Here is a 27,853-nt window from a genome sequence, read left to right as displayed (position 1 = left end):
CTTACCTGATTCAGATAGATCCAGCCAATGAAAGGATATTCAGTTTTAAAGCAGCACTAAAAGAGATATACAGAATTTTTCATCTAACAGAAGGACTTCCACAGCAGTCAATACTACATAAATGGTCAAGGCCTTAGTAGACATTGATGAAGATGATGAAAATCCATGCATCAGTACTTTTCTACAACCAACGGAAAGAATACAGAAATTACTGGGCATCTCAGATAAAATTTGCAACACCAGTAATTCAAGGGCCTTCAGTTTAGTGAGTCAGTTGCCAGCAACTTTTCCACCACACTGGTTTACAGCACATATCAATGTCCTGCTATCAACATGTTTACTTCACTCTGTTATAAAATAGATCGATAAGTGCTTCATGCCACATCTAAGCTGGTTAGAAACGTTGTGTCGAAATTATTCCCTATACACCCTAGCATCTTTTGTGATCTTTCACCCAGCTGTGAAGTCAGGAAGTGACCATACCTTAGAATCAGTATACCATATTGCCAAGGTAGTCAATAGGGCAGCTCAACACAAGATGACAAACACCCTTCACTACATAAAGGTAGTCAATAGGGCAGCTCAACACAAGATGACAAACACCCTTCACTACATAAAGGTAGTCAATAGGGCAGCTCAACACAAGATGACAAACACCCTTCACTACAGAAAGGTAGTAAATAGGGCAGCTCAACACAAGATGACAAACACCCTTCACTACAGAAAGGTAGTCAATAGGGCAGCTCAACACAAGATGACAAACACCCTTCACTACATAAAGGTAGTCAATAGGGCAGCTCAACACACGATGACAAACACCCTTCACTACAGAAAGGTGAATGCCTTATTGGCCATAACCTTGACTTGATTTACTCTGTACTCCCTCACTTTCAGTTCCCCAGTTCTGTTTGGAAGATGAATTGAGGAGGTGAGAAAGCAGTCAGCATATGAGTTACCTTTTCATCTGTCTATGCAAAACATGTTTCTGAAAGACCTCATCAGGGCTTGTACTGGAGAATGGATGCTCATCAACAGGAACAACTGCAACCTTTTCATGGTCAAGTGAGTTATAGGTGACTGTATGCTCCTTACTGTTTGAGGCAGACTAGGTGGGTGGAAAGAAATCAAGGTTTCTCCTCCCACCAAGCTTCCCACCAGCTGTCAGTGACTTGTCTTCCCTCCTACTTGCAGGTGACCCTTAAGTGGGTGCCAGACTGCTGCTCTGCCAGATTTGGATCAAACTCTTTCTGACAAACAGTTGAGTAATTCAAGTAAATTCAGAGGGGCTCCAGATGTTTTATCCAGTCTCCTTTCATTGTTCTTCTTTTATGATAATAACTTAGTTTGTTGGATGCCTGGGTCCTATCATCTGCTTCATAGAGTAATGATTGTTTTTTGGATGCCATGGTCCTTTTTAGCTCAAGAGTAATTGCTGTTTGTTGGATGCCTGGGTCCTGTTGTGAGCTTCTTAGACTAATTGCTGTTTGTTGGATGCCTGGGTCCTATCATAAGCTTCATAGACTAATTGCTGTTTGATGGATGCTTGGGTCCTATCATCAGCTTCATAGAGAAATTGCTGTTTGATAAGTGCCAGGGTCCTATCGTCAGCTTCATAGAGAAATTGCTGTTTGATTTATGCCAGGGTCCTATCATCAGCGTCATAGAGAAATTGCTGTTTGATGGATGCCAGGGTCCTATTGTCAGCTTCTTAAGAGTAATTGCTGTTTGATGGATGCCAGGTTCCAGTCAATCAGCTCCATAGAGCAATTGTTGTTTGTTGGATGTTTTAGCAACCAAAAAATTCATGACTATTGTTATCCCATGAAAAATAGTTAATTCACAGTTTGCAGTTTTGTACCTGTGCAATGAGATGATTTCATGTTTTCTTTTATTTACAGACAAGTTCACGCCCGTATCTCGTCCAGTGGACAAACCTTTTAGGCTTTATATTGGAGATATTTTCAAAGGAATGGGTGGTGGAATTAGTGTAACTGGTAAAATTGCCTCTGGCAGTGTAAAGCAAGGTGATCGAGTCCTGGTTATGCCTGCCATGGAATTGGCCAATGTAAAGGGTAAGATAATTGTTTCCTGTATTGGCAGATATCTAATATGTTGTTTTTTTGCTGTTACATCAGCAGATATGGCTGTAAATGCTATATATATATATCATTGCATGTTTGTCATTTGAAAATGGAAGTAAAGTTTAAACAGTTTTGTTTCTAGCAAATTATAGTTTCATATTACTTTAGAACCTTCATCACTCTTCCACATTATGTTTTAGAGAAAATCTGTGATTTAAGATATATACTGAAGTTTTTAATTAAAGTGCCATTTTGTTGTCAAATAATTGTTGCATAAAACTCAGAATTAGGTAGCACAGACAAGTGCTCAAAAATCTCTAAGATTTGCTTATTTCATGCATTGAAACCTTTGGACAAGACATGCATGTTATGTGCTGATCAGATGTCATCAAGAATTATACCATTGTATTCATCAAAACAATTAGCTCAGATCACAATGAATCTTTTCAGATAGTACATGAATTTAATGTGTGTGTGTAATTTGGATTTTTAATGTAGCTTTAACAATTTTTCAGTCATAACGCTACGATGTCTGCAGTGTGGCAGTTTATAGTGATGTTCAGCACTGGGGCTTCATGCCGCAGACATGTAGCATGATATCCCACCCAGTCACATTATTCTGACACCAGGCTGACCAGTCCTAACACTAACCTCTTAATGCTGAGTGCCAAGCGAGGCAGCTGTTAGTACCATTTTTTAAAGTTTTTGCTATGACTTGGCTGGGGATCAAGCCCACAACCTCCTGCATCCGAGGTGGATGCTCTAACCACTAGGCCACCGGAGCAGTCATTTTAAAATTAATACAATTAAGAGAAATAAGTAGATGCATATAGTCAGTAGCCAGTATTTCTTGTTTGTCTTATCTGCCAGAAATATAATAGTAGTCTCCCCTACAATAAAGGCAGTACCAAAATGCATAAAGATGAATCTTTTTCAGGTATAACAATTAACGAGGAAGCATTAAGCTGTGCATTTGCAGGTGACCATGTGACTGTAGTCATCACAGGAGTGGACATGACCAATCTAAATATAGGTAATGGAAACATTTTCATTGCTACTTTCGATATTACTATTTGGATTAAATTAAATCATTGCTGACTCTTAAAAAAATAAAAGGTAAAAATAAGCCTTTATTGTTTTGTGTACCATGACAACACACTAATTTCACTACTAACTGACTACTTACAAATAACTGAAACAAAGAACTGACTCTTTGTTTGGCCAGCTTGTATAATTAGGCTTAGAAACATCTGTTCACACTTGTAACAATATCTGGATTAACCAGTTGCTCAGCTCACTAAGATGAAAAGACAGTTTGCTTATGTAAGAGGCTTGTGATGAGTATTGAATGAACAAAAGCTTTGTATGGCTGGTAGTAACAAATGAACTGAAACTTTCTCTGCCCTTGAAGACAAGTTTTTGAATGACCCCAGCCCAAATCAGAAAGGAATATGTAGTATGTATTCCAACTCAGAGATTATTTTTACATGTATCAGAAGTAGCTTTAATTCACAGGTATATAGATGAAGATATAGAACAATACTTGTCACACTGGCACAAATGTGACTTCCTTTTCTGCTGCAACAACATGGCTCCATTCCTACCATCCATCAAATTAATTGCTAAATAATTACATGGTTTACAGTGCCTAATGATTAAAACTACCTCACATTCAAAATTTTCATATTGACACCTTTGAGTTACCTTGACAATGTGAGTGGAGAAATGTGAGCATGAATGAAATAAGAAATGTTTGTACATCGATTCACATGATATGCCTTTATCTTAACAATGCCTTCCTCAGGAAGCAGAATTCTAGTTTGTATACACTGAGCTATCGTTGTCAGTGTGAAGCTTAAATCAGTGAGAAACCATTATTTGGTAGGAAACACATGGCCACTGACTGTGGAAATCAGGTTACCATTATATACATGACATTTATATAAGAAATTTGCCAGGGGGAAATTAGACTGGCCCATGAGACTAGGTGATGGCTATATGAAGGTGATCATGTAGACATGTTTGATGGAATTTTTCTTTGAAATGTATAAACCTTATGCTTTTTTCAATAATAATATGTAAATATTGAATTCCTGTTGCTTGAATACAGTGCTAATGAAAAGGGATGAACACATATCTCTCCCCAAAGATATCACAAAAATTGAAAGAGCTCATGCAGCAATTCAAGGTATTGTCTCTGTTGGTCTTGACAACACTACCAGCAGTGGCTCCAGCTTGGTTAAATGTTTTGAGAAGATTGTTGTAATTGTTGTCCATCAGTGGTCAAAGTTGTGTTGTGCTACACCAGTTCTGATTTTGTGTTTGATCTATGACAGAAAGGAGAGATGCAGATATCACTTTTCTTATAGTAACAGTGGCAGTGGCAGTGATATCACTTTTCTTGCATTGACATTAACAGTGATAGTGGTATCACTTTTCTGGCAGTGACAGTAAACAGTAGCAGTGATATAACTTTCCTGGTAGTGACAGTAACACTGTCAGTGTCAACATTGAGATTCTGTGTTAAAGTGTTAAACTTTTATGTTAAGTTTGTGCAAGTCAGATATGGGAGGATATATCACTACACAGATTGCAGATGTGGCATGAGTAATAGGTGAGATGCCCTATATTCACAGAACAAACCCTTTTTTATGCTTTTAGGGAGTATTCTATGTTCCACTGATGTACCCATGAAAGCTGCAACTAGAATTCGAGCTCGGGTTGTCCTTTTTAATTTGGAACTACCCATGACGAAAGGATACACAGTAAGTATCTATTTGAACAGTTCAGTTTTACTACGAGTGAGATGAATAATAATTCAACATCTACCCCAAGTTTTTTAAGTATTCCTTAAAACTTTAAGTCCAGACTTAAGCAGATTGAATGGTTGAGCTTAAGGTAGTTTTAAATTTCATCCCATCAAATTGCAGGGTTCAAGGTATAAGTTTTATTTAGACTTAAAAGTTTTTCTGATGAAATCGAGCCTTAAACAACTATAATATTGTAATAGTTATCCATCAAATACATTATCAGATTGCATTAACATTGGGAAATGTCCTTGCCTTCTTCTGAATTCACCCCTTCCATCTGTATCTCAAGGGAAGTAGCTCTTAAGATTACATTCATTAAACACCCCCCACAGGTGTCCATCCATAACCTGGTATCCTCGATGTTTACTAGTGTACGATTTTGCTTAAGATTGTTAACAGCGCCAATGAAATCCACTTTTTTTCTAATAGTATTCAGACCAGTCTTAACAGAATATTGATAAACCTTGTGTTTACAACATTTGTGAGTTTTTGGTAAATATTTTTTTCACATTTGTTCTCATTTCTGCAGTTCATTATTGTCTGTTTTGTATAAATCTGTAAGATGTATTGGCTTTCCAGGTTAATTTGAATTTGCATTGTAAACACTGGTATTTCTGTTATATGTGTTCTCAGTATACAAGGATTGAATATGTGGTCAGTATCACTATGATAGATTCATATTTCCTTATACACATGATATCTCGCAGTTTCCTTGCTTACCAATTCCATGTCAGTCCATTTGACCTCAACCTCAGCCCTTGGGTTTTCACCAAGACATTGGACTTCACCATATCCCACTTCAGGATGTCCTCTTCAATAGTGATGGTAACATACCTGGACAATATTCTGAAAAACACTCTTTAATAATCCCCCTCCTCCTCCTCGCCCCAACCAAAAGTCACAATCCACAAAGATGCCAGTTTGTCCAGTTGGGTGGTGGTGTACTACTGCAACTATGTTTCTCACTGGTTCTCAGTAAGTAAATATACCAAAGAACCCTCTTTACATTAGTCTTCTGGATATGAAGGCCATTCTCCATGCCTCATGCTTGGATAGTACATCTACAGGGGAAGACAGTTTTGATAATGTCGGACAGTTCAATCATCGTAAACTTCCTTTTCAAACAAGGGATGATATGACCAGAGCTTGAATTTATGGTATGGGAATTCATCCATTGGTATGCCCAGTACATTAGATGCATTCAAGTCAGCACATCCTGGGCAGGCTTAACATCCTGGTTGATTCACTGTCAAGGAGAAGCCAGTTGTTGCGTATAGAGTGGTCTCTCTGGAATGCCTTGTGTGAAAAGGAGTTCTGTGCTTCAGTCATGAAGAGGATCTCAACAGTCAGAAGGCCCTCCATGTTAAAGGTGTATGACAGTAAGGAGTGTATTATTTTTTTCACCAACTGTGTCACATTAATTACACAAGACTAGTCTTAGCTTCCAATCCCCATTTGGTTAACTTCTTTCTTTTCCCTTTTATAATAGCAAAAATATAGCACCTATCATGATCAAGGGATACTGTTCCATGTTCAGATATTCTGGAGGGGATGATATTGGCATAACAAGCGTCTTTACAATATATTGGCCAATTTCAACCCATCCAGGCCCCGCTTGCTTTCCATGTTCTGCAAGTGGAACCTCGCCTGCATCTTGATGAGGCTTGACTCACCCATGTTTGAGCCCCTGTCTTTCATCTCGCTGGATCTGTTATACATACAAGACTTGCTTCCTCACAGCACTAACTGCCACATACAGGAGTAGGGGCTGCTTGCTGTGTCCATGGATCCAAACTGTGTGTAGTTTTACTCCAATGGCTCAGTTGTTCTAATGATGCAACCTGGCTTTGTCTTGGAAAAAAGGTTAACATGTACAGGCAATCAAAACATAACTAACTATTCACATGCTGTTCTTGATCAACACAGAGGGAGGCAAGGCTGCAGAACCCTGTTCATGCTATCAGATGCTGAGTACATTGAGAATGTTTTTGGTGCCTGTTAGTGGCTCACCCTATTTTAATATTAAGGCTGGTTAAGACTGGAAAGCAAGACAGGTGCCTGTCTCCAGGCCCAAGTGGGTTATTAGGTTGAGATACTCAGACCACATACAGGCTAAAGTGGGTTATTAGGTTGAGATACTCAGAATTCATACAGGTTAAAGTGGGTTATTAGGTTCATGTACTCAGAACTTTACATGCTAAAGTGGGTTATTAGGTTGAGATACTCAGAACATATACAGGCTAAATGGGTTATAAGGTTGATTTACTCAGAACTTGTACATGCTAAAGTTGGTTGTTAGGTTGAGATACTCAGAACACATACAGGCTAAAGTGGGTTATCAGGTTGATGTACTTGGAACTTGTACAGGCTAAAGTGTGTTATTATGTTGATGTACTTGGAACTCATGCAGGCTAAAGTGGTTTATTAGGTTGATGTACTTAGAACTTGTGCAGGCTAAAGTGAGTTATTAGGTTGATGTACTTGGAACTCATGCAGGCTAAAGTGAGTTATTAGGTTGATGTCCTTTGAACTTGTTGTTGTTGTAATTTTTAACGCCATTTTTCAGCACACGATAGGCTATACATGGCACCCAGTATTAATAGTGGAGGAAGAACACGGAAAACCCCGGAAAGAACCACTGACCCATGAGAAGCTACTGGCAAGCTTTCTCACATACCCACATTAGCCGAATCCGAGACTCGAACCCACGCAGACAGAGGTGAGATGGCAGTGATCCGTAATGGAGAGTGCTTTAGACCACTTGGCCACTCTGGGCCCCTCCTTTGAACTTGTACAGGCACAACTATGCCTCATGAAGTTCTCAGCTCATGAAATATAAATACTTCTGAGAAGTCACTGGATTCACCGAGGAAACTTTGGAAGCAAGGCATTATCCAATTGCGAGACCTCAGAGGGGTCTCCTTCACACAAACATAAATGCATATGTTTTGGTTACGCTGACTTGACATTAGGAGAAATTAATCCTATCAGAAGATCAGTCATAATGTGCATAGAAGGAGATATGAGTTGAGTTTGGATACTTATGCATTTCCATCTAGTCTTACCAATTCTCCTAATGTTAATGAGATAAGGTATTTTATTAAATCAATAAGGGAAATTTTTAGTAAATAATTTCTCCAAGAATACTTACCCAATCACTTTACCATCAATCCCTCCCAGACATCCCCCACAAATGCTATCATCTGGTTATAGGTATTGTTCAAGCTTAAATTAGTAAACATCCGGGATATGGATGGCCAAGGAGCAAGAAGTAATCAGTAAAAGTTACTCCCAGTCATCTACATGATATGTGGATTAACTTAGTCATGAAAATTTTCTGAATTGTGGTTTTTATGCAGTGTTCATGCCTTCCACTACTCAGTGTCTACTCTTTTTTTTCTTCTCTTTATTGTAGGTGGTATTCCATTACCAGTCGCTTACTGAACCAGCCATTGTCAAGCGACTGGTTAGTCAGCTGAACAAAAGTTCAGGAGAAGTCATAAAAAACAGACCTAAGTAAGTAACATTTTTAAGTGGCCTGTTTCTGTTCGCACAGACTTTAATAATTTCACTATTTCCATGCCATTATTCACCACCATATTTATAGACAGTTATATGTATAAAAAGACCTGTTAAGTTGTGGTACTCCTTCTGGATGCATAAAACCCTTAATGGTAAGTAATTAGCATGCAACAAAATAACAAATTAGGAAGCAATCAGAAAACTGTTTCTGCTTTTTTTAAAATTTATTACCATCTGTTTTAAATTAAATCATGTACATATGTGAGTATCAGAGAAGCCAACACCTCTGATTTCTGCAGAGTTTATCCAGTTTTTGGCTGAAAATGACCGCTTTAATTTATAATCCCTTTTCTGTGAATTTGTACAGTGACAGTATCAACTTGTAATAAAATTATGTTTTTGAACTTTTTCACTGTAAGAAAACATACTATCGCTAGTTCTGTTTATGATAACTAAAACAATATGCTTAACTGTCTTCGTCTCTGTGCTAGAGGCAATACAGGAAACTTGAGTACCAGTTTGTTTACTTTGAAACAGTTCACAAAATATTGGCTAATAAAAGACCACCAAGAAAGAAAACATGAATTTTGAGTCACAACAATCAGCAATATTTGGAAGAGGATTCAGTGATATTTTCTAAGTTTACCAAGTTATGACACGAGAACAGTATGTATTTTGCAAGGCCTGTACAAGTGACATAAATCCAATACAAGGAGGAAAGTCCACCCAAGCAAGACACATGACCTGAAACACCTGTTACCATTTGTTTTTAGATATGAAAAATAAATTGACCACCTCCAGACAATTACTAGGTATATTGCAGTATTTCTGAACATACCTTGATACATACCACAGTAAACTGCAATTATTTTAATGACCAATAATTGAATGTTGATGGGCAGGGGCCTGACACTTTTTTTTATAGAACAATTCTGTCCTAAATTTACTGGAACAAATATCTTGGCCAGATTGATAGCAAAATAATAGCATGGGATATCCATTATTACATTATTTGAAAAAATTGTCTTGAAAAGAAAACATAATAGCAGCCCCATCCCAAATTACCTAATTATGGATAATTTTCTATGTGTCTATTAATAGTTGTATAAGCTGTAATATGAAGTCTTTAGCTAAAGTGGGATGATTAAGCAGACACTATAGCCGACACCCTGTGAATGGCATTATGCTGACATTGGAGAGTTTGTTAATTAAAATGGGAAGTGTTAACACTAAAGCCTTAAATTTAATAGACACAATTTGGATATACAGTAATAGACAAAAAAAACTTTGAGATGGCAAGACTCGGGCAAGATATTTCTCAGAGAGAACCAGTAAATGTAAAACACACTCAAAATACAAGAAAATATTTAGTGGACTTAAGAAATTGCATAAAATTCAAATGGAAGACAGATTCTATCCTAAAAACCATAGGATGATTTCCAGTCCTAGAAAGGAATGCATGTACTTAACACATTATCATCCACTAGTAAATAGCTAAAAAAATGACTTCTGTTAATCTAAATCCTAAATTGTTTTAAAAGTTACTTGGCCCATGTATCTTTCACAATGCACTGGATGTGACCATTAGAATAACTGACTGTCGACCATTGGAATAACTGACTGCTGTATGTGACCATTGGAATAACTGACTGTCGACCATTGGAATAACTGACTGCTGTATGTGACCATTGGAATAACTGACTGTCGACCATTGGAATAACTGACTGCTGTATGTGACCATTGGAATAACTGACTGCTGGATGTGATCATTGGAATAACTGACTGCTGTATGTGACCATTGGAATAACTCACTGATCTGTCTGACCAGTGGAATAACTGACTGATCTATGTGACCAGTGGAACAACTGACTGCTGTATGTGACCATTGGAATAACTGACTAATCTATATGACCAATGGAATAACTGACTGCTTTATGTGACCATTGGAATAATTGACTGATCTTTGTGACCAGTGGAATAACTGAGTGCTGTATGTGACCATTGGAATAACTGACTGATCTTTGTGACCAGTGGAACAACTGACTGCTGTATGTGACCATTGGAATAACTGACTGATCTATCTGACCAGTGAATAACTGACTGATCTATGTGACCAGTGGAACAACTGACTGCTTTATGTGACCATTGGAATAACTGACTGATCTATCTGACCAGTGAATAACTGACTGATCTATGTGACCAGTGGAACAACTGACTGCTGTATGTGACCATTGGAATAACTGACTGATCTATCTGACCAGTGAATAACTGACTGATCTATGTGACCAGTGGAATAACTGACTGCTTTATGTGGCCAGTGGAATAACTGACTGCTGGATTTGATCATTGGAATAACTGATTGCTGGATGTGACCATTGGAATAATTGACTGCTGTATGTGACCACTGGAATAACTGACTGATCTATGTGACCAGTGGAATAAATGACTTCTGTACGTGACCATTGGAACAACTGATTGCTCTATGTGACCATTGGAACAACTGATTGCTCTATGTGACCAGTGGAATAACTGACTGCTGGATGTGTCCATTAGATTAACTGACTGCTGAACATGTTAGTAAATGACTGCTGGTTGTAACCATTGGAGCAACTGACTGTTACCCATTAGAATAATTACTGTTGGATGTAACCAGTGGAATAATTGGCTGTTAGCCCTTGGAATAACTTATTGCTGGAAAAACCGCTCCGGTGGTCTAGTGGTTAGAGCATCTGCCTCGGATGCAGGAGGTCATGGGTTCGATCCCCAGCCGAGTTTACCAAAGACTTACAAAAATGGTACTAACAGCTGCCTCACTTGGCGCTCTTCATTAAGAGGTTAGTGTTAGGACTGGTCGGCCTGGTGTCAGGATAATGTGACTGGGTGGGACATCATGCTACATGTTTGCGGCATGATGCCCCAGTGCTAGACATCACTATAAACTGCCACATTGCAGACATCATAGCGATATGACTGAAAACTTGTTAAAGCTATGTTAAAAATCCAAATCACATCACATCACATATTGCTGGAAATGATCATTTCAATAAATGATTGCTGGTTGTAACCATTAGAATAACTGACTGCTGGATATAACCATTGGAACAACTGCCTGTTGACCATTGGAATAACTGACTGTTGGATGTAACCATTGGAACAACTCACTGTTAGCCCTTGGAATAACTTACTGCTGGATATGATCATTGGAATAACTGACTGCTGGATGCTTACTGCTGGATGTGACCATTAGAATAACTGACCGCTGACCATTGGAATAACTGAATGTAGGATGTGACCATTGGTCTAACTGACTGCTGGATGTGACCATTAGAATAACTAAGTGCTGGATGTAATCATTGGAATAATGGATTGCTGATCACACTGGACAACAAATTTTTACAAAAGTCATGTTACTGAAATAAAATTAGTCAATTCTTATCAATTTTTATGTGCTGAACACGAATATGACAGTCAAATTGCAAAATTGGCTCTAGTTTTTTTGTAATCTGCAAGAAATTAATGTTTACATAACGAAATGCATTCCAATAGTAAAAGGTCAACTGTAATAGCCTACCTATAAAAAATCAAGTCATTGACTACATCTTAGATTTCTTCGCCTGTCTCTTGTACAGCTGTTCGGGAGCATCTCTGAGGAGTGTCCAACAGTAGTCAGCCAGCATTGTAGTGGACCATTTTCCCTGGTATCTTTGTTCCATTGTTGCGATATCTTGATGAAAACGTTCGCCGTGTTCATCACTAACAATACCACAGTTGCTAGGAAAGAAATCCAAATGGGAATGAAGGAAGTGAATCTTTAGAGACATATTGCAGCCAAGTTTCTTATACTTCATCAACATGTCTTCTACTAGTTCCTTATAGTTTTCTGCCCTAACATTTCCGAGGAAGTTTGTAGAAACTAGGCGAAAAGCATTCCATGCTTGTTTCGCGTCACCTTCCAGCAAGTTGTTGAACCGGTCATCTTTGAAAAGCTCTCGAATCTGAGGACCCACAAAAACTCCCTCTTTAATCTTTGCTTCGCAGAGTCGAGGGAATTTTTCATGCAGGTATCGGAATGCTGGCAAAGTCCGGTCAATGGCTTTCACGAAGTTCTTCATCAAACCTAGTTTGATGTGAAGGGGTGGTAGCAAGATTTTCTGAGCCTCAACCAGAGCTGGGTGTTGGATATTCTTCTCTCCAATGGCTTCATTCTGCCTGTGAGTCCATTCCTTCCTCATGTAGTGCATTTCCCTTGCTCGGCTATCCCACTCGCATAAGAAACACATGTATTTTGTATATCCTTGCTGCAGTCCCATTAAAAGGGCAACTGCCTTCAAATCACCACAGAGGTGCCAGCTGTACTTGTTATACTCAATGGAATTCAGTAGCTGCCTTAAGTTATCGTATGTCTCTTTCATGTGGACAGCATACGCTACTGGAATAGATGGAAGAATGTTTCCATTGTGCAAAAGCACAGCCTTGAGACTCAGTTTCGAAGAGTCCACAAATAGTCTCCATTCTTGTGGGTCATGAGTGATTTTTAAAGCATTCATGAGGCCCTCAATATCGGAACAGAATATCAGATTACTTTCCTTTCTGAAGAAAGGCTCCAATTGCTGGTGGCGCTTTCGATATGCAGTAATTGTGACATCTTCTTCTAGAAGATTCCATTGTTGGAGTCTTGATCCTAGCAATTCTGCCGTGTTCTTTGATAAGTCCAAATCACGAATCAGGTCATTTAGTTCTTCCTGTGTTATTCTGTGTGGGGTTGATGATGCACCACAGTGAAAATCTGGATCACTGCATGCTGATGGACCAGGAGAAGAACAGGTCGACTCACCTTTGTCTTCGTCAGATGAATCAAGAGAATATTCTGCTGGAGGTTCTGGAATAGGAAGTCCCTCACCATGTGGAACTGGTCTCAATGCAGACGGAATGTTTGGGTAGACTGTTCTCGACTTCTTTCGCTTCGTTAATCCGCCGGAAAGAGGAGGAACCAAGCAGAAGTAACAGTCATTTAGGTGGTTGCTTGGCTCTCTCCACACCATTGGGACTGCAAACGGCATTGATGACCTTTTGCAATTCAACCACTGTGAAAGCTGTGTTGTACATGTAGCACAGCATATATGCGGAGCCCAAGGCTTGTCTTGGTCACCAACCTTGCATCCGAAGTAAAGATGATATGCCTTCTTCACTTGAGAATTGATACTTTTCTTCTGGTTGGCAAATGTCACTTCCCCACAAATATAGCAAAAATTGTCCGCGGTATTAACACACTTTCGAGGCATTACTGTTCTTTATTGTACGTAAATGGATAAAATAATAAGTTTTATGTAACAGTAGCTTGAACTGTCTCGCACAACGTCTAAAATATTTTAAATGCTGAACCTATCTGATTGGGCTTTATATAGTACACTGCTTACGTCAGCTTCAGCAGCCGCCTGGCATTAGTATAATAGGCCTACACATGTATAGTACACTGCTGACGTCAACTTACTTCAGCAGCCGCATGGCATTAGTATTGCATTGCATCAGAAAATGATGCAATCAACTGTGGATGATGTGAGCATGATGGTATTATGCAATGTTACATCATTATTCCGGATGTTGCTGCAGTCCTACTGGAGAAATTTACACAGTGAAACATAGAAAATGAGGTATATGAATATCTTCAAAACGAGAGCCAATACAAATTTTTCACGGTTATATTCGTGTTCGGCACACCAAAATACTACAGATTAGGGCCTTTTCAAGTCAGTAATGATTTCACTGTTGACCAGTGTCATTGGAATAACGGATTGCTGATCATTGGAATAAATGCTGGATGGGACCATTAGAATAACTGACTGTGGACCATTGGAATAAATGATTGCTGTATGTGCCTATAAGAACTACTGAAAGCTCTGTGGGACTATTAGACTAACTGACTGCTGGATGTTACTATTAGAAAAACTTACTGCTTACAGTTGAAACAACTGAATTAATGATTTCTGTATGTGGCCTTTGGAATAATTGACTAATGGATGTGACTATTAGAATAACTGATCGCTGGATATAACCATTTGAATAACTGACTGCTGACCATTTGCAAAATTACATCAATGGGTGATAATCTTTGCACTGAAAAATGCCTTCCCTGGGTCCCAAATTTGTTGTACTGGAATATCCCTTTAAAAATTAAAACTTGATTATCTATCTCACTGATATAAAATTCATAATTTTATACATGTTTTCCTCTACCCAACTCCACTGGTCTTAGAAATTAGAAATAAATTTATTCTCATAAAGTTCTGGAAAAATTATTCCTATAAATATCAAAACAACAAAGTAAATTGTTTGTTTACATGACATCATCTTTCTGTTAAGAGAAGGTTATCTTCAACTAGAAGAAGGTAGAGAACCATTTTTGCTTCTATATTTGTTAGGTCAACTTGTCATGGACCAGAAGAGCTTATGGAATGATCTGTCCATCATCTTTGTGTTGTCCATCATCTGTCTGTTGTCCATCTCATCAGTAGCACAAGTTTTTATTGCTACTCTTCCTAAACTACTTAGAGGGTTGTCATGAAACTTCACACATATATACATCCCATGATCTAGTTGATCCTAAATGAAAATGGTGTTCCTTGGACATCCATGATGGCTTCCACAGTGGCCATCTTGACAGTCATGTTGTCACAACTTATCTTGAATGGATGGTCATATCAACTTGGTATTTTCACTAAAAGATGTCTTATGATTTCTAGTTTGTCTTAAATTGACATAGGGCTGATCTGATGTCCAGTATGACTACGACAGTGATCGTCTTGAAAATCTTGTTACATGTATTGCTGATCCTCCTGAATGACAACTAATACTGTCATGGGATTTTCACCAGAAGACTTCTTACGATGCATAGTTGGTCCAAAAAGAACTTGTTGGAAATCCGATGTTCAGTATGACCACAACAGTGTCCTTCTTGAAATTACTGTTATCACTACTGTTCCTGTATCAGCATGGATGTTGTATGAAACAGCTTCTTATGATGTGTGGTTGGTCCTAACGGTCCCATTAAGATATTTAGCCTGCCTGTCACTGGGATCATCTTGAAAATCTTATCACTATTTCTCCTAAATGAATGATCATATCAGGCACTGTAAGTGCCTTGTCTAAAGATACATCACAGTAGCCAACCTAAACTGACCCAATGGTAGGATTTAAACTTAGATCTTTGTCTTAAAAATGTTGGTATCTCAGCATTATGTAAGATATTATTTTATAACTCACTTCAAGTTTATAACAAACATGTTTGTATTTTGTTCACAAAAATTATGTTTGTAGTTTGCAACACTCACACCATTATGCTATTTCTTTTTATCTTCCTCAGGTGTCTAACTAAGAATACTAGTGCTGTTATAGAGATAGAATTTGAACGACCAATCTGTCTTGAACTTTTCAAAGATAATAAAGATCTTGGACGCTTCATGTTAAGGAACAGTGGACAGACTATAGCTGCAGGACTAATAGAAGAGGTTAGAACATTGTGTAATAGAATCGACATATTGAATTTCGAGGCAGTGCCTTTAAAGAAACCATGTTTATTGCTGTATATTTTTATCAATATCCCTAGACTTAGCATTGTGGGTATTGTGATTGCTACCTCTGTTGGATGGAAATTCTCAGAATTTAATAATTATCTTTTTGTTTGTTAAGTGTTGGATGGGTCATTGTATTAGGTTCCCTTCCTTGTGGTTCTGTAGAAAAGGTTTAAAGATCAGATGTACAGAATTTAAAATACAGTGACATTTTCCACAATTATTTTGCCAACATTGTGTATTATGTAGTCATAGTATTAAGACACACACACACACACACACACACACACACACACACACACACACACACACACATATTTCATCCTTCCAACTGGAAATGATCAAGGAAGCTTTCTGTTAAGTGAATTTTCTTATCACCAGCTGGCTGATAGGGTGAAAGCAGATTCACATTTGATGGCGGTTAATTAAAGGGATCTTTGTTCTTTTGCAAATACAACCAGCTTTGTTTATTAGAAGTCCATACTTTCTGGCTGGAACTTGGTTTTCAGTTTTGATTTGATTAAGCTCATACTGAGAATTTACTCTCTTCAGTACAAGGAAACACTTCCCAGAAGAAGAAAAAAGCAGAATTATCTCAGTTTGTAATTACTTAAATTCTATTCATCCAAAACCATTTTATTTGACATGTTTCTTAAATCTAGAATAGTCATAGAATAAGTTCCAGAGAACAACTTTCACAGGATGGTATTTAAATTGTTAACATCATAAAGTTTTATATTGTTGAGGCAGAGTTTATTCATGCAAAATGCAAATATTTAGTACTAGTCTCACTAGGCAAGTGGGGGCCCCGAGTGGTCTAAAGCGCTGTCCATTACAGATCAGTGCCATCTCACCTCTGTCTGCATGGGTTCGAGTCTCGGATTCGGCCAATGTGGGTATGTGAGAAAGCTTTGCCAGTAGCTTCTCATGGGTCAGTGGTTCTTTCCAGGGATTTCCCGGGTTCTTCCTCCACCATTAATACTGGCCTATCATGTGCTGAAAAATGGCATTAAACCCTACAACAACAACAACAACAACAACTAGGCAAGTGGATTTTTTTAGTGCAAAACTAGAAAAAACTTAAAATGGTTGTTTTCATAACATATGCACTCAGCGACTATGAGGTACACATCAGCCAGGTGATCTATTTTATGTTAACACATGCATTTCATAAGCCATAAAAAAAATAATCACTTAATTATTTTTAATTTTTGCAGGTATTGAAGACAAAAGCAGGTGATGAAGTAGAAGCAGAAACCAGCACAAGCTAATAGTTACCTCCATTTATCACACATGTGCATACAAGATGACTTTGAATTACCCCGGTGTGTTCAGACCTTCAGATATCAAGCCTAAAAACCTGATAATTTTTTCTTGGCTGTTGCAGTGAGCAAATGACGTGTAAAGGACAAAGGATGTGCTTAGTAGGAAAAGAAAATTGATTTGATTTAAATATGTCCTATGGAAACTTAAAGCTGCATTCACTTGCGAAGAACTCAGAAATTAAGATAATGACATGACATAGTATTTTGGCTTTCTAAATGAATATTGCTAAAATATTTTGAAAAATCTGCAATATACATAAAATGTCAGGCATGGGATTTAGCACTGAAATAGGTGGAGTTTCCAGGAGCATTGTTGTGCATTCCTGTACTAATGCCAAAGACTGACAATGAAATCAATATGGCTGATGTAATTGTACACAGTCAGCCCATAATTAACTAAAGGGGTGGCAAAGCAAAGTGTAGAGACCATGTGCTGTCACTGGGTGTCTTTGTAGGATGATTTTTGCCCAACCTACAACCTGATTTACCTATAAATGTGTAGTGTACCAGTTAGAAAATCATGACAATCATCTGAATGCAAGACGTGTTGAATGTTTACAATTTAGGACAAGGTAGTCTTGCAATCAAAACCTCCACTCCACTGAATGTACATGATACTACTTTTAGACTATACAATATAATGGTTTACAAAAAGTGATCTGGTTGTAGTTACTTTTGGACATATGATCATCAGTTTGCTTTGTTTGCTGATGTGAAGAACACAGTGATGATATTAGTCAAAAGTCAGTTTTGTGAAGTAATGCAGCTTTAATGTGATTTCAAACTGATACAGAAATTGTTCTCACAATGAGTAGAAAAGTGTGCTTTGTTTATTATATTGACCTAGAATATTTTACATTTGCTTCTATGGGGTGGTCAGGTGGTTTTGAGGTGCTTGCCTTACAGGTCACTCACACATATCACCATGTCTCAAGTCAACCAGTTAGGGTATGTGTAAGCTTCCTGGGTTCTTCCTCCACCAAATATAATTGCCACCATGTATAGCCTATTAAGTGCTGCAAAATTACGCTAACTCCCTCAAAAAGAAAATATCATGTCTCTGCATGAAGAAGGATAACCTGGAGTGGGGGGGTGGGGTGGGGCTGGTGGATGAGAAAGTTTTTAATGTCACCAATCTTTCTTATTGCTTTGTTAATTGATTTTTTTGGTATAGCGTATTGATACCATGCAATATCTTATAATGGCCAGAACTCTGGCAAGATAGTTATGCAGAAAAATGTATATATTCTCAAAATTAAATGTTGCCTTTTGTTTCAAATCTGTAGGAATGTTTAAGGCAGAAATTTTACATTGATCATGAGTTGCATTAGGCTTTTAATCATTTACTCCTCGTGGGGTATCTCATTGTTTTGCTTGCTTGTTTATTACGCATCTTATTTAATTTATTCACTCAATGCTTACATATGTGACATGTGAAGTCCATGCTCACATAAAGACCCAAGCACAGGACTCAGGTCTAGAAAACAGAAACCATGCATAGTGCTGAAAACATGGAGAGCAAATAATATTGCACCAATGCATATATTTCGACAATTCTACCATTATTTAGATTATGAATTATTTTATTATTAATTAAAGTACTGACAATTAATAATTTCACATTGTGAGTTGGAAATCAATGTTTATGTCCAAGATATTTCATTGCTGAGAACTATGGTACAAGAAATTTGGATACTTGGGTAGAGTTTTTGTTCGTGCATAACATATCAAATAGAAACTAATGTAGTTGAGGGTGTCCAGTTTTGGCCCAATATTTTTTTACTATTATTCCCAGTAAGATTATCTGAGGTCTAAAACCCACAGAGTCCATCATGTATCTGTATTTGTTTCTTGAAGGAGAAAATTGCATTTAGTTAAATTATTTATGTAAGCAGGATATACCATATTTTTATGGTTAAAGAGTTGCCAGTTACGTCCAGTCCATTGTCACCTCTTGTGGAGTAAATTTTTTTAAATATCTGTCTTGTTTCTGGAAGATATTCCTGAAAAGGATTTTATGCAATATTTATATATATTTTGAACAGTTGCAAAATTTCCAAGAGAAATTGTGCATTTTACTAATGTAAAAGTTTGCAGTTTATTGATTGTAGTGAATCAATTAGGCCATTGCCTTTTTTTTTTTACCATGAACTGTAATGTTTCCAAATGTATCAAGATATGTTATATTGGATTTATTCATACATTTTGTAAAGGGACCTCAGTTGTCCAAGTGGTCAAAGGTGCTCATCTTTACAGATCAGTGATATCTAACCACTGTCTTTGATGGGATTGAGTCTCGGGTCAGTCAACATGGTTATGTGAGAAAGCTTAAAAGTAGCTTCTCATGTGTTGGTGGTTCTTCACTGAGCTTTCCTGGGTTCTTCACGAAATATAATGGGAGCAATGTATAGCCTGTGTATGCAGAAAAACAGCATTAAACCCACGAACAAACAACATTTTGAACAACATGTTTTGATGTACAGTTTTTCTCCCATTGCACCATCCATCCATCTATCCAATATGTAAAGAAAATTAATTTAAGAAAAAAAGCAGTATCGGTAGGTTAACAGCAGATTATGAACAGAATTCTAGAAATGTGAACACTTAAGAAGAAAAAATTTTCTTGATGTTCAGTCGTTGTGAAATTACTGTCAGTATCAGAGGATTTTTGTGTTCAGAGGATCTCTCAAAACAGACCTCCAAATTGTCTGAAGAAATACATATCAAAATAAAGTTTTTAAAAGTAGTAAACTTTATTCTGTTGTCATACCATTTTAAAATTCATGAAAACAAGGAACTTTGTAAAATTTAGATATATCCTAATATATAAACAAGGGAACAATATTAATAGTTGAAATGACCTATGCTTCAAGTTATTTGAACCCTCCTTATTCAACAATCTTCAAATAATTTACCTGATAAAGTAGTTTATAAAAATGTTGCCAGCTAACTTGCAAACTAAATAATGAGTCACTTTTATTGTTTAGAACATAAGAAGAGAAATTAATAATGAGAGAGAAGCCTGTTATGTCGGTTTTCTCCTTTTTCTTCATACCAATTACAGTTATTGATTTAATGCTAATCACATTATGTCAGTGCCATTCATGGTGATTGAATTGATCTGCAGAAAACGCTTGGCTCTTAATTTACTATAGTGTTAGCTTTATCAGATGTATTAAATTTTTGCCATTTGCTTCTTACTTCCTCTTTCAGTTGATCTAAATACTGCACTTTATATTAATCTTAATAGGACTGCTTTATCGTCTTCAGGCATACCATTTATAAAAATGGGGAAGATTCTCTTTTGTGCCTCTGACATGCATTATATCTTGTTAAAAAAAACACCAAAACAACCCAAGATTTTGTTGAAAAGTCTTTGCATATATACATCAAGAATGGCAAGCAAATGCTGTCATGTGTTACAAATAAGACTAAACTTGACACATCATGCACATGTGTGTGATATTTAAACTAGGATTAAACACGACAGTGTAGCAGAAGTTTTATCTCCCAAGTGAACGGTGGTGCACCAGGTAGTGAAATTTCAGGACACTTTAATTTACCCATGTGGACCACAGTGGCCATCTTGCAATTTTATTTAATATCTACTCATCGTGAATCGATCAACTTGGAGTTGTCACTAAAAGACTTCCTATGATGTTTATTTAATTGGTCTTAACTGAAAATAGCACCGATATGGCATCAATATGCCAGAAATTGCATAATCAGCTGAATGATATCAAGGAGAATAGATGCACACAGTAAAAAATATATGGTTTTGATCTTGATAAAAATGAATGAAATAAAATTGGATATATTACATAAGAATAATTTAAAACGGTCATAAACACACATACAGAAGGAAATCTCAAGACATGTTTACAATTCATTTCATATCCATACACGATTATCATTACAACAAAAACAGACTAGGTGCTTTGTTGGAAAAATCTTGAAACTTACAATAATTTTTTATATTTGCAGTGGTGGATGCAAAGATTGAGCTATTTTTAGTAAGTCTACATATATACTGATTATATAATTGTCAACCATTACGTTGATATACATATATTGGGGCTTTGAAAGAGGGTGTATGGTCCTGTAACAGGGTTTAAAGTTTGAGGGGAGAAGGGAGCACAAAGCAATTCATTTTTTTCTGGCCTGCTGGCTGTGGGGTGGGGGTAGAGGGCACAGGTCCTTGGAAAATCCATGACTGTAACATCTACTGAATTGAAATTTCATCACAGTAGTATTCAATTTTTTGTTCGCAAAGAATTTTAAGAAGTAAGAATTAACATATTAGACCTTAAGTGAAGTATAAGGAAAACAATGTAAATAAACACTGATTTCTTTTGTTTAAAAAAATACAAAATACAAATCAATTGGACCAGCAGTGTCATAGTTGGAAAAAATGATTGTTTTTAAAGAGCCAAGAATTTTTAAGTATAAAATAATTGTTCATCTGATAGTAAACATGGACAAAATCAATCTGTTTATTTATTTATAAGTATAAAAAATGAACTGAAATGAAATGTTATATAAAAGTAATTTTTATTTGCTAGTAATGAATCTTATGTTATATAATATGTTATTATAAATAAAAAATATTTAATGTTAATATATGTAATGTTAAGGAAAAGTTGTCATTGTATTTGTAGGATTCATCCACAACACAACACATGCATTGTTATATTTAGGATGTTAAACAGTGTAGTAACCCATAGAGTACTTCAGGGTGAACTACCTAGTCAATCATTGTTCATCTGTTATGAACTATTGGTGTATTCCTAGTTTAAAACTAGTGAAAAAGAAGTACTCAGTGATGTCAAGTTTAGTCTTAACCATATTGTAGGTAGTAAGTGAACTTGTCTCTCCAATACTGTATGATGAATAGAATCCGGAATATGTATTGTGCGGTGTCATATATGCTCGTGTACAAGTTTGGCAAACAATACAGACCCAATTATTTGACCCATTATGGGTCTATGTAATTTGCAGTTAGACCCAACTTAATAAGTGAGTATATACAGTATATATATGGTAATTGACATATTGACAGAAAATGTATTTATTTAAATAATACCACCAGGTAGTAAACCTACATATTTTCCTGGCAAATGTCATGATACGCCAACATACCATAATGCTATAGAATGATCACCATGGTATATTTTAGCAAGGGGGTTGACTTGTACACTGATTGACTGATATGTGAGTATATATGGAAGGCAGGGTCAAACTTCTTTTTGGTGTAGCTAGGTAGAAGTAGCTAGAAAACTTAGATGAGAAACTGTTAAAAGATTAATTATGCTAGCTCATGGTAAAACTAGATTACTCGGGCTAGTAGGGAAGGAAAAGCATTTTGCTATAGTGGTAGAACATGCCTGATATTCTCAAAACTCTGAGCTAGAAACTCTAGCTCAGGTTCAAAACCCCAAAATCAGATACGTACTTGATGTATACCTTAATAAGTGAAATGTTGCATGCGACTACTGTGAGTTAGGAATATCCTGAAGGTTCTACAACTCAAACTTTGTTCTCCATTAAAGGACAGATTTTTAAGTTTTCAGACTTGGTTTTGTGCCAATTGGACCAATTTTTTTTTTTTTAAAATCTGATAGATAATACAGGGCAGGATTTTGGTGAAAACGACATCTGACAGAAAATACTTTGCCAGATTTTGGTGAAATGATATCTGACAAAATACATAACCAGATTTTGGATAAAAAGACATCTGACAGAAAATACTTAACCAGACTCTGTGAAATGACATCTGATGGCCAGATTTTGTGTAAAATAACATCTGATAAAGAACACATAATGCACTTTGTGAAAGATGAGCTTGTATGCCATTTTATCTTAGTTGTAGAAAGTGCTATTGATACACCTTCCACATTCTCCCACCATCATGTACACTCTTGTATGAAGTGGTCACCTTTGGAAAGTGAGAAAGACGGTTTTCAGAGACAGGTAGTGCTAAATAGAGGTTTCTTTGAACAGAAATGTGGTTTGTAGGATGTTGTCAAAGTGCAGTTTAAGACAAATGCTAGCTTAATAAAGGTGACTTTCTAGGCAGGTTTGATAAGAAAATCTGCAAATTTAATGACAGCCAATTGCATTTATGCTTTTGAATTACTATACAGTACTAGACTTGTTTTGGTGTGCTGAAAGGCTTTTTGTGACAGGCATGTTGATGGACATATTTTGCATTCTGAATATATATGTGTACAGACTCATTACTGTTGCTGCTGGTTGTTGAAATTAGTGATGGGCATCCATCTTTTCAGCTAGGTAGATAATATTCTATGCAAAATACATCACTTGATATCATGATCATCATTCTTGAGTCTGTCAGTATCTCATGAATACACAGAGCTTAAGTATATAGTTTGAAGTGGATGTGAAAAATAATCTGCCCTTTGCATTTAAATGTACAAATCTTATTCCTGAGTATTTAATTATCTTATCCCATCCACTAGCATATAAAAGAATTTATGAATTAGACATACACACACACACACACACACATTGAGTAGATCCTGTAAATCCTCCTTAAACACATTAGGTAGATAAATTATCCACACCCACACAGGGTAGATCCTGTATGCACACAGAGACAGGGTAGATCCTATATATCTTCCACACACACACACACACACACACACACAGACAGTAGATCCTATATATCCACACACACACACACACACACACAGAGTGTAGACCCTATATATCCTCCATACACACACACGCAGCGTGGATCCTATATATCCTTTCCACACACACACACAGGGTAGATCCTGTATATCTTCACCACACACACACACACACACACAGGGTAGATCCTATATATCCTCACCACACACACACACAGGGTAGATCCTATATATCTTCACCACACACACACGCATAGGGTAGATCCTATATATCCTCCACAAACAGGGTAGATCTGATACATGCATGTATTAGATTCTGTAAATCCTCCACACCCATGAGGAAGATCATACAAATCCTACCACATGGGGAAAATCATGTCCTCATCTTTGCCAATCCTTTATTTGGTAAATAATTCTGTCAATCGCACTCAGACGCCTAAAATAAATCTTTCACACACATGGAAAGATACTTGTCTGCATATGAGAAATGGGACATTTCAACATCTTGAAAAGAAACTTTCCACCATTTACAAGGGTAATTCATAGCAAAAGTGAAGAAAGCGGATGCTGCAAGTTGCAGTGTGCCGATGTTTGATTAATATACCTCATATACTTTATTAAATGACTGTATATGAAATGCAATATCTGCAAGGAATATGTATCCAAAAACTGAAAGTAAAATTTGAGTACATGAGAGATTTGTTCTCTTTTCTTGTCTTTTAATTTACCTTCATTGTATAACCATGTAGGTTTTAACACAACTAATGTCAATGGTTGAGATGTTGGTTCAAGGGGCATTAGTCTTCATAGTATAGGAAAGTGACTGATACAGAAGAAATCAATAAATGTGGATGGGAGGCCACTTACTGCTGCATGTGCTGGAATTTGGGATTGGTCACTGGACAGCAATAATTGCTAATATTGCACTGTTCTGTCCATAATTTTAAGTTCATGGAGTGCATACATTGGAAATGTAGTAGTTTGATACACTCAGCCAAAACGTTGAAATCAAACGGATGGATAGTTGGATGATATTTTGATCAAGCTCTAGTATTGTGTGACATTTGTTGAAGGTGAGACTAAAACAAATTTGACTTTAGTGTGACCTTTTACCTTTAAATCAGACTTAAGACAGGCAAGTGAAGCACCCATTGATAATTGTTGTCTTGGAAAAGTGTCTTAACATTTTTAACTAAGTAAAATGGGATGGGTACAAGTTTTAAGTATGGTGAAACAAAAAGTATGTAAACTTTAGTGTAAAACCAGATCACATTAACATCATTTCTGTTTTCATTGGTTCTGCATGTAGCTCAGTTTCTCTAACAACGTTGTATGTACAGTCATTACTTCTTAAGTGCATTCAACTTCGAGGATGCTGCTCACCACAGGCAAAAGTAGGACACAAACACTATTTTTCATGCTCCAGTCATTACGTTTTTGCATTTGCTCGGTATCTCTGATACAGTTGCAGGTGTACATGGGTGTATATCATCCTGCCATAGTGACCCTTTTGATTATACCATGGTGGAGCAGGCAAGACAGCATGCCATGGAATTCTTGTGGCAGGTTCATGTTGTACTTTCAGGACACATCCACAGTAGTGGAATGTAAGGGGGTTTCTGGACCAAAACCCTATTTTGTATTGGATGACAACATGATTCTTCCTGCCTTCATTGCCCCCTCAGGTTAGTTTAAACAATTACGAAAACAATTTTGCTGAGACAGCAAAAATTTATCTCGTAATCGTTTACCTATCAAGGACATGTTATTGAATCATCACTGTCGGCAAACTCAATAGAGGTTTGATCCAGAAACACCCCTTATCGTCCACTACTTATACATTTCACACAAAATTGCTAGAGAATATTATATTTCACACAAAATTGCTGGAGAGTTCTTGAGATATTTTTAACATCTTGGGTTTTGCTATGATATAACTCTCATCATCATGATAGAACAAGTACATATTTATTTTACCGCTGATAAGAGAATTGGGTTTTAACATTTTGATAAAGTTTCCATGAGAAACTATTGTATTATTAACATAACATTTATTTAGCTCCTCATCAGCTGTAATTTTTGTGTATTTGTTTGGTGATATTGGATTATAAAGACTTCAGTAGTTTTAATGAGCTCTTTTGTGATCAAAGAAAGTTTCAAAATAATCTGAATAATCATTACAAACCAGAGACAACTTTATCTTGTTTCTATTTTTGAAGTACATGCTGTACTTTTCGTTGTTAAGCACAATCGTTATATGCATACCCTGGAAGAGAATTCTCATCATCATCTTTAACTTGGTATCTTCCACCGTAATATCTTCCATAATATTTCATATTTCACACAAAATATTTACTATCCTTATTTTTTAAATTAAATCGCTGGCAATTTACTGTAATAACAATCTAAAAAATCCACCTTTCTAAAATCAACCTCTATCAGACATTCTATATCCCAATGCAAATGTATTAATGCCATCAGAGCAGTCTTTTGTCATCAAAAATAAAGACCAGATTTTACTATAACATCTGTCTCAGTTTTGTGACGATTTTATTGCCATCATTTCAACATGACTACTAAAACCGTATAACGCCGACTTATAATTATCAAATCCTATTACTTTACCAACCACATTTCTTTTTATTCCCTTGGCTCACTTTTTAACTTTACTATCAGATAATTTTAAGCAATACATTTTATTACGTAAATGTTCCTATTACTTTTTTATTGTCATCACAGTGAAATCCAGTATTTGTTGGTTAATCTGAAAGATCAAACAGATCCTGGTTTTCATAAAATTCTTTGTAAATATCATCAGATTCTATCTTGAACATCAACGATTCAGCATCTGTAAATAGCAACTCTGCATCAGGTCACTCAACGTTAACAAAATTATAATGAAAGTCGTACATTAACGTCTTTGATATCTCAAGCACTGCCATACCATAGACTGGTTTATTCAACTTCAAGTTTGTTCTTTTATGTATAGTGACAAGAATTTAATTTAAAAAAAATTTCATACTAACAAAATTATCAGATGCTGCAAGTTTATTATGATTTTCAGTGTTATTGACGATCACAATATTGACTTTCTTTCTGATATTTTCCATGGTCTTTCCGAAGATGCTGTTGTTCATGAGCTTAAAGAAGGTTTTTTTCTTCAAATTCTGTTGTTGCAGCTGCTCTTCATCTAGTATTATAGTCGATATAATCTTTCATCCAACGTGACTGATTAAACTTTAACACACAATGAACTTTTATTAATATTAGACCATGATCAAGCACCTGTTTGAGATTTTTATAATGTAAAATATATCTTCGTTTGTCAGGAAGATTTTGTACTAGTCAAGATTTACCACTGGTGCTGGAACTAGATGAGTAATATTGCTGTTTTCTGATAGCAAATTCTAGTCGATCAGCATTGATTCAGGACAAATCGTTATGTGCGTCACGAAGATCAGCGGGATAGTCAAGATCAACATTAACAAAATAACCACTATCATCAGGTACAGTTTTATCCGTTTCATTGAAAAACTGCTCCGGACTTATCCAATGAAATCCACCGTATGGCATTGGCTCAGACATTACAATATCTATAAAAATTATTGGCATCAAGATAAACTATGAAAAACGATGGCAATGTTGCTCATGTATTTGTTATTCGCGCGGGCATATTTTTTATTATAACGTTTATTCCACCTCGGATTCCACACTAGCAGCGGGGGGGCGAATCCGACATTTTGTCCAAACGTCATTTGGCTTAATTAATACCTTCTGCACTCAGCGGATCCGGTGTCGTCAGCGCCTGGTAAAAAAAAAACGACGTCGTCGTTGTCATCGTCGAGGGGCCAAATCGACAATTGTCCGGACGTCACTTGATTTAATTAATACCTT

General features: G+C 36.6%; 1 protein-coding gene across 1 annotated transcript in view; it reads left to right on the top strand.

The window, feature by feature from the left end:
* The window catches only part of LOC149808009 (HBS1-like protein), a 98,953-nt gene extending 74,298 nt beyond the window's left edge, over positions 1 to 24,655 (top strand). The window contains exons 12-17 of the mRNA XM_089972425.1: positions 1,899 to 2,072; positions 3,019 to 3,114; positions 4,743 to 4,846; positions 8,307 to 8,407; positions 15,774 to 15,918; positions 17,199 to 24,655. Of these exons, the coding sequence (XP_089828551.1) occupies positions 1,899 to 2,072; positions 3,019 to 3,114; positions 4,743 to 4,846; positions 8,307 to 8,407; positions 15,774 to 15,918; positions 17,199 to 17,252 (674 nt within the window). The 3' untranslated portion in view covers positions 17,253 to 24,655. The remainder of the gene's footprint in view (positions 1 to 1,898; positions 2,073 to 3,018; positions 3,115 to 4,742; positions 4,847 to 8,306; positions 8,408 to 15,773; positions 15,919 to 17,198) is intronic.
* The last annotated feature ends 3,198 nt before the right edge of the window (positions 24,656 to 27,853 follow it).

This window comes from Sinohyriopsis cumingii, chromosome 1 (assembly GCF_028554795.1).
Source record: "Sinohyriopsis cumingii isolate HCF-2022 chromosome 1, ASM2855479v2, whole genome shotgun sequence".
Classification (NCBI taxonomy): Eukaryota; Metazoa; Mollusca; class Bivalvia; order Unionida; family Unionidae; genus Sinohyriopsis; species Sinohyriopsis cumingii.
This window is presented reverse-complemented; position numbering and strand designations above follow the sequence as displayed.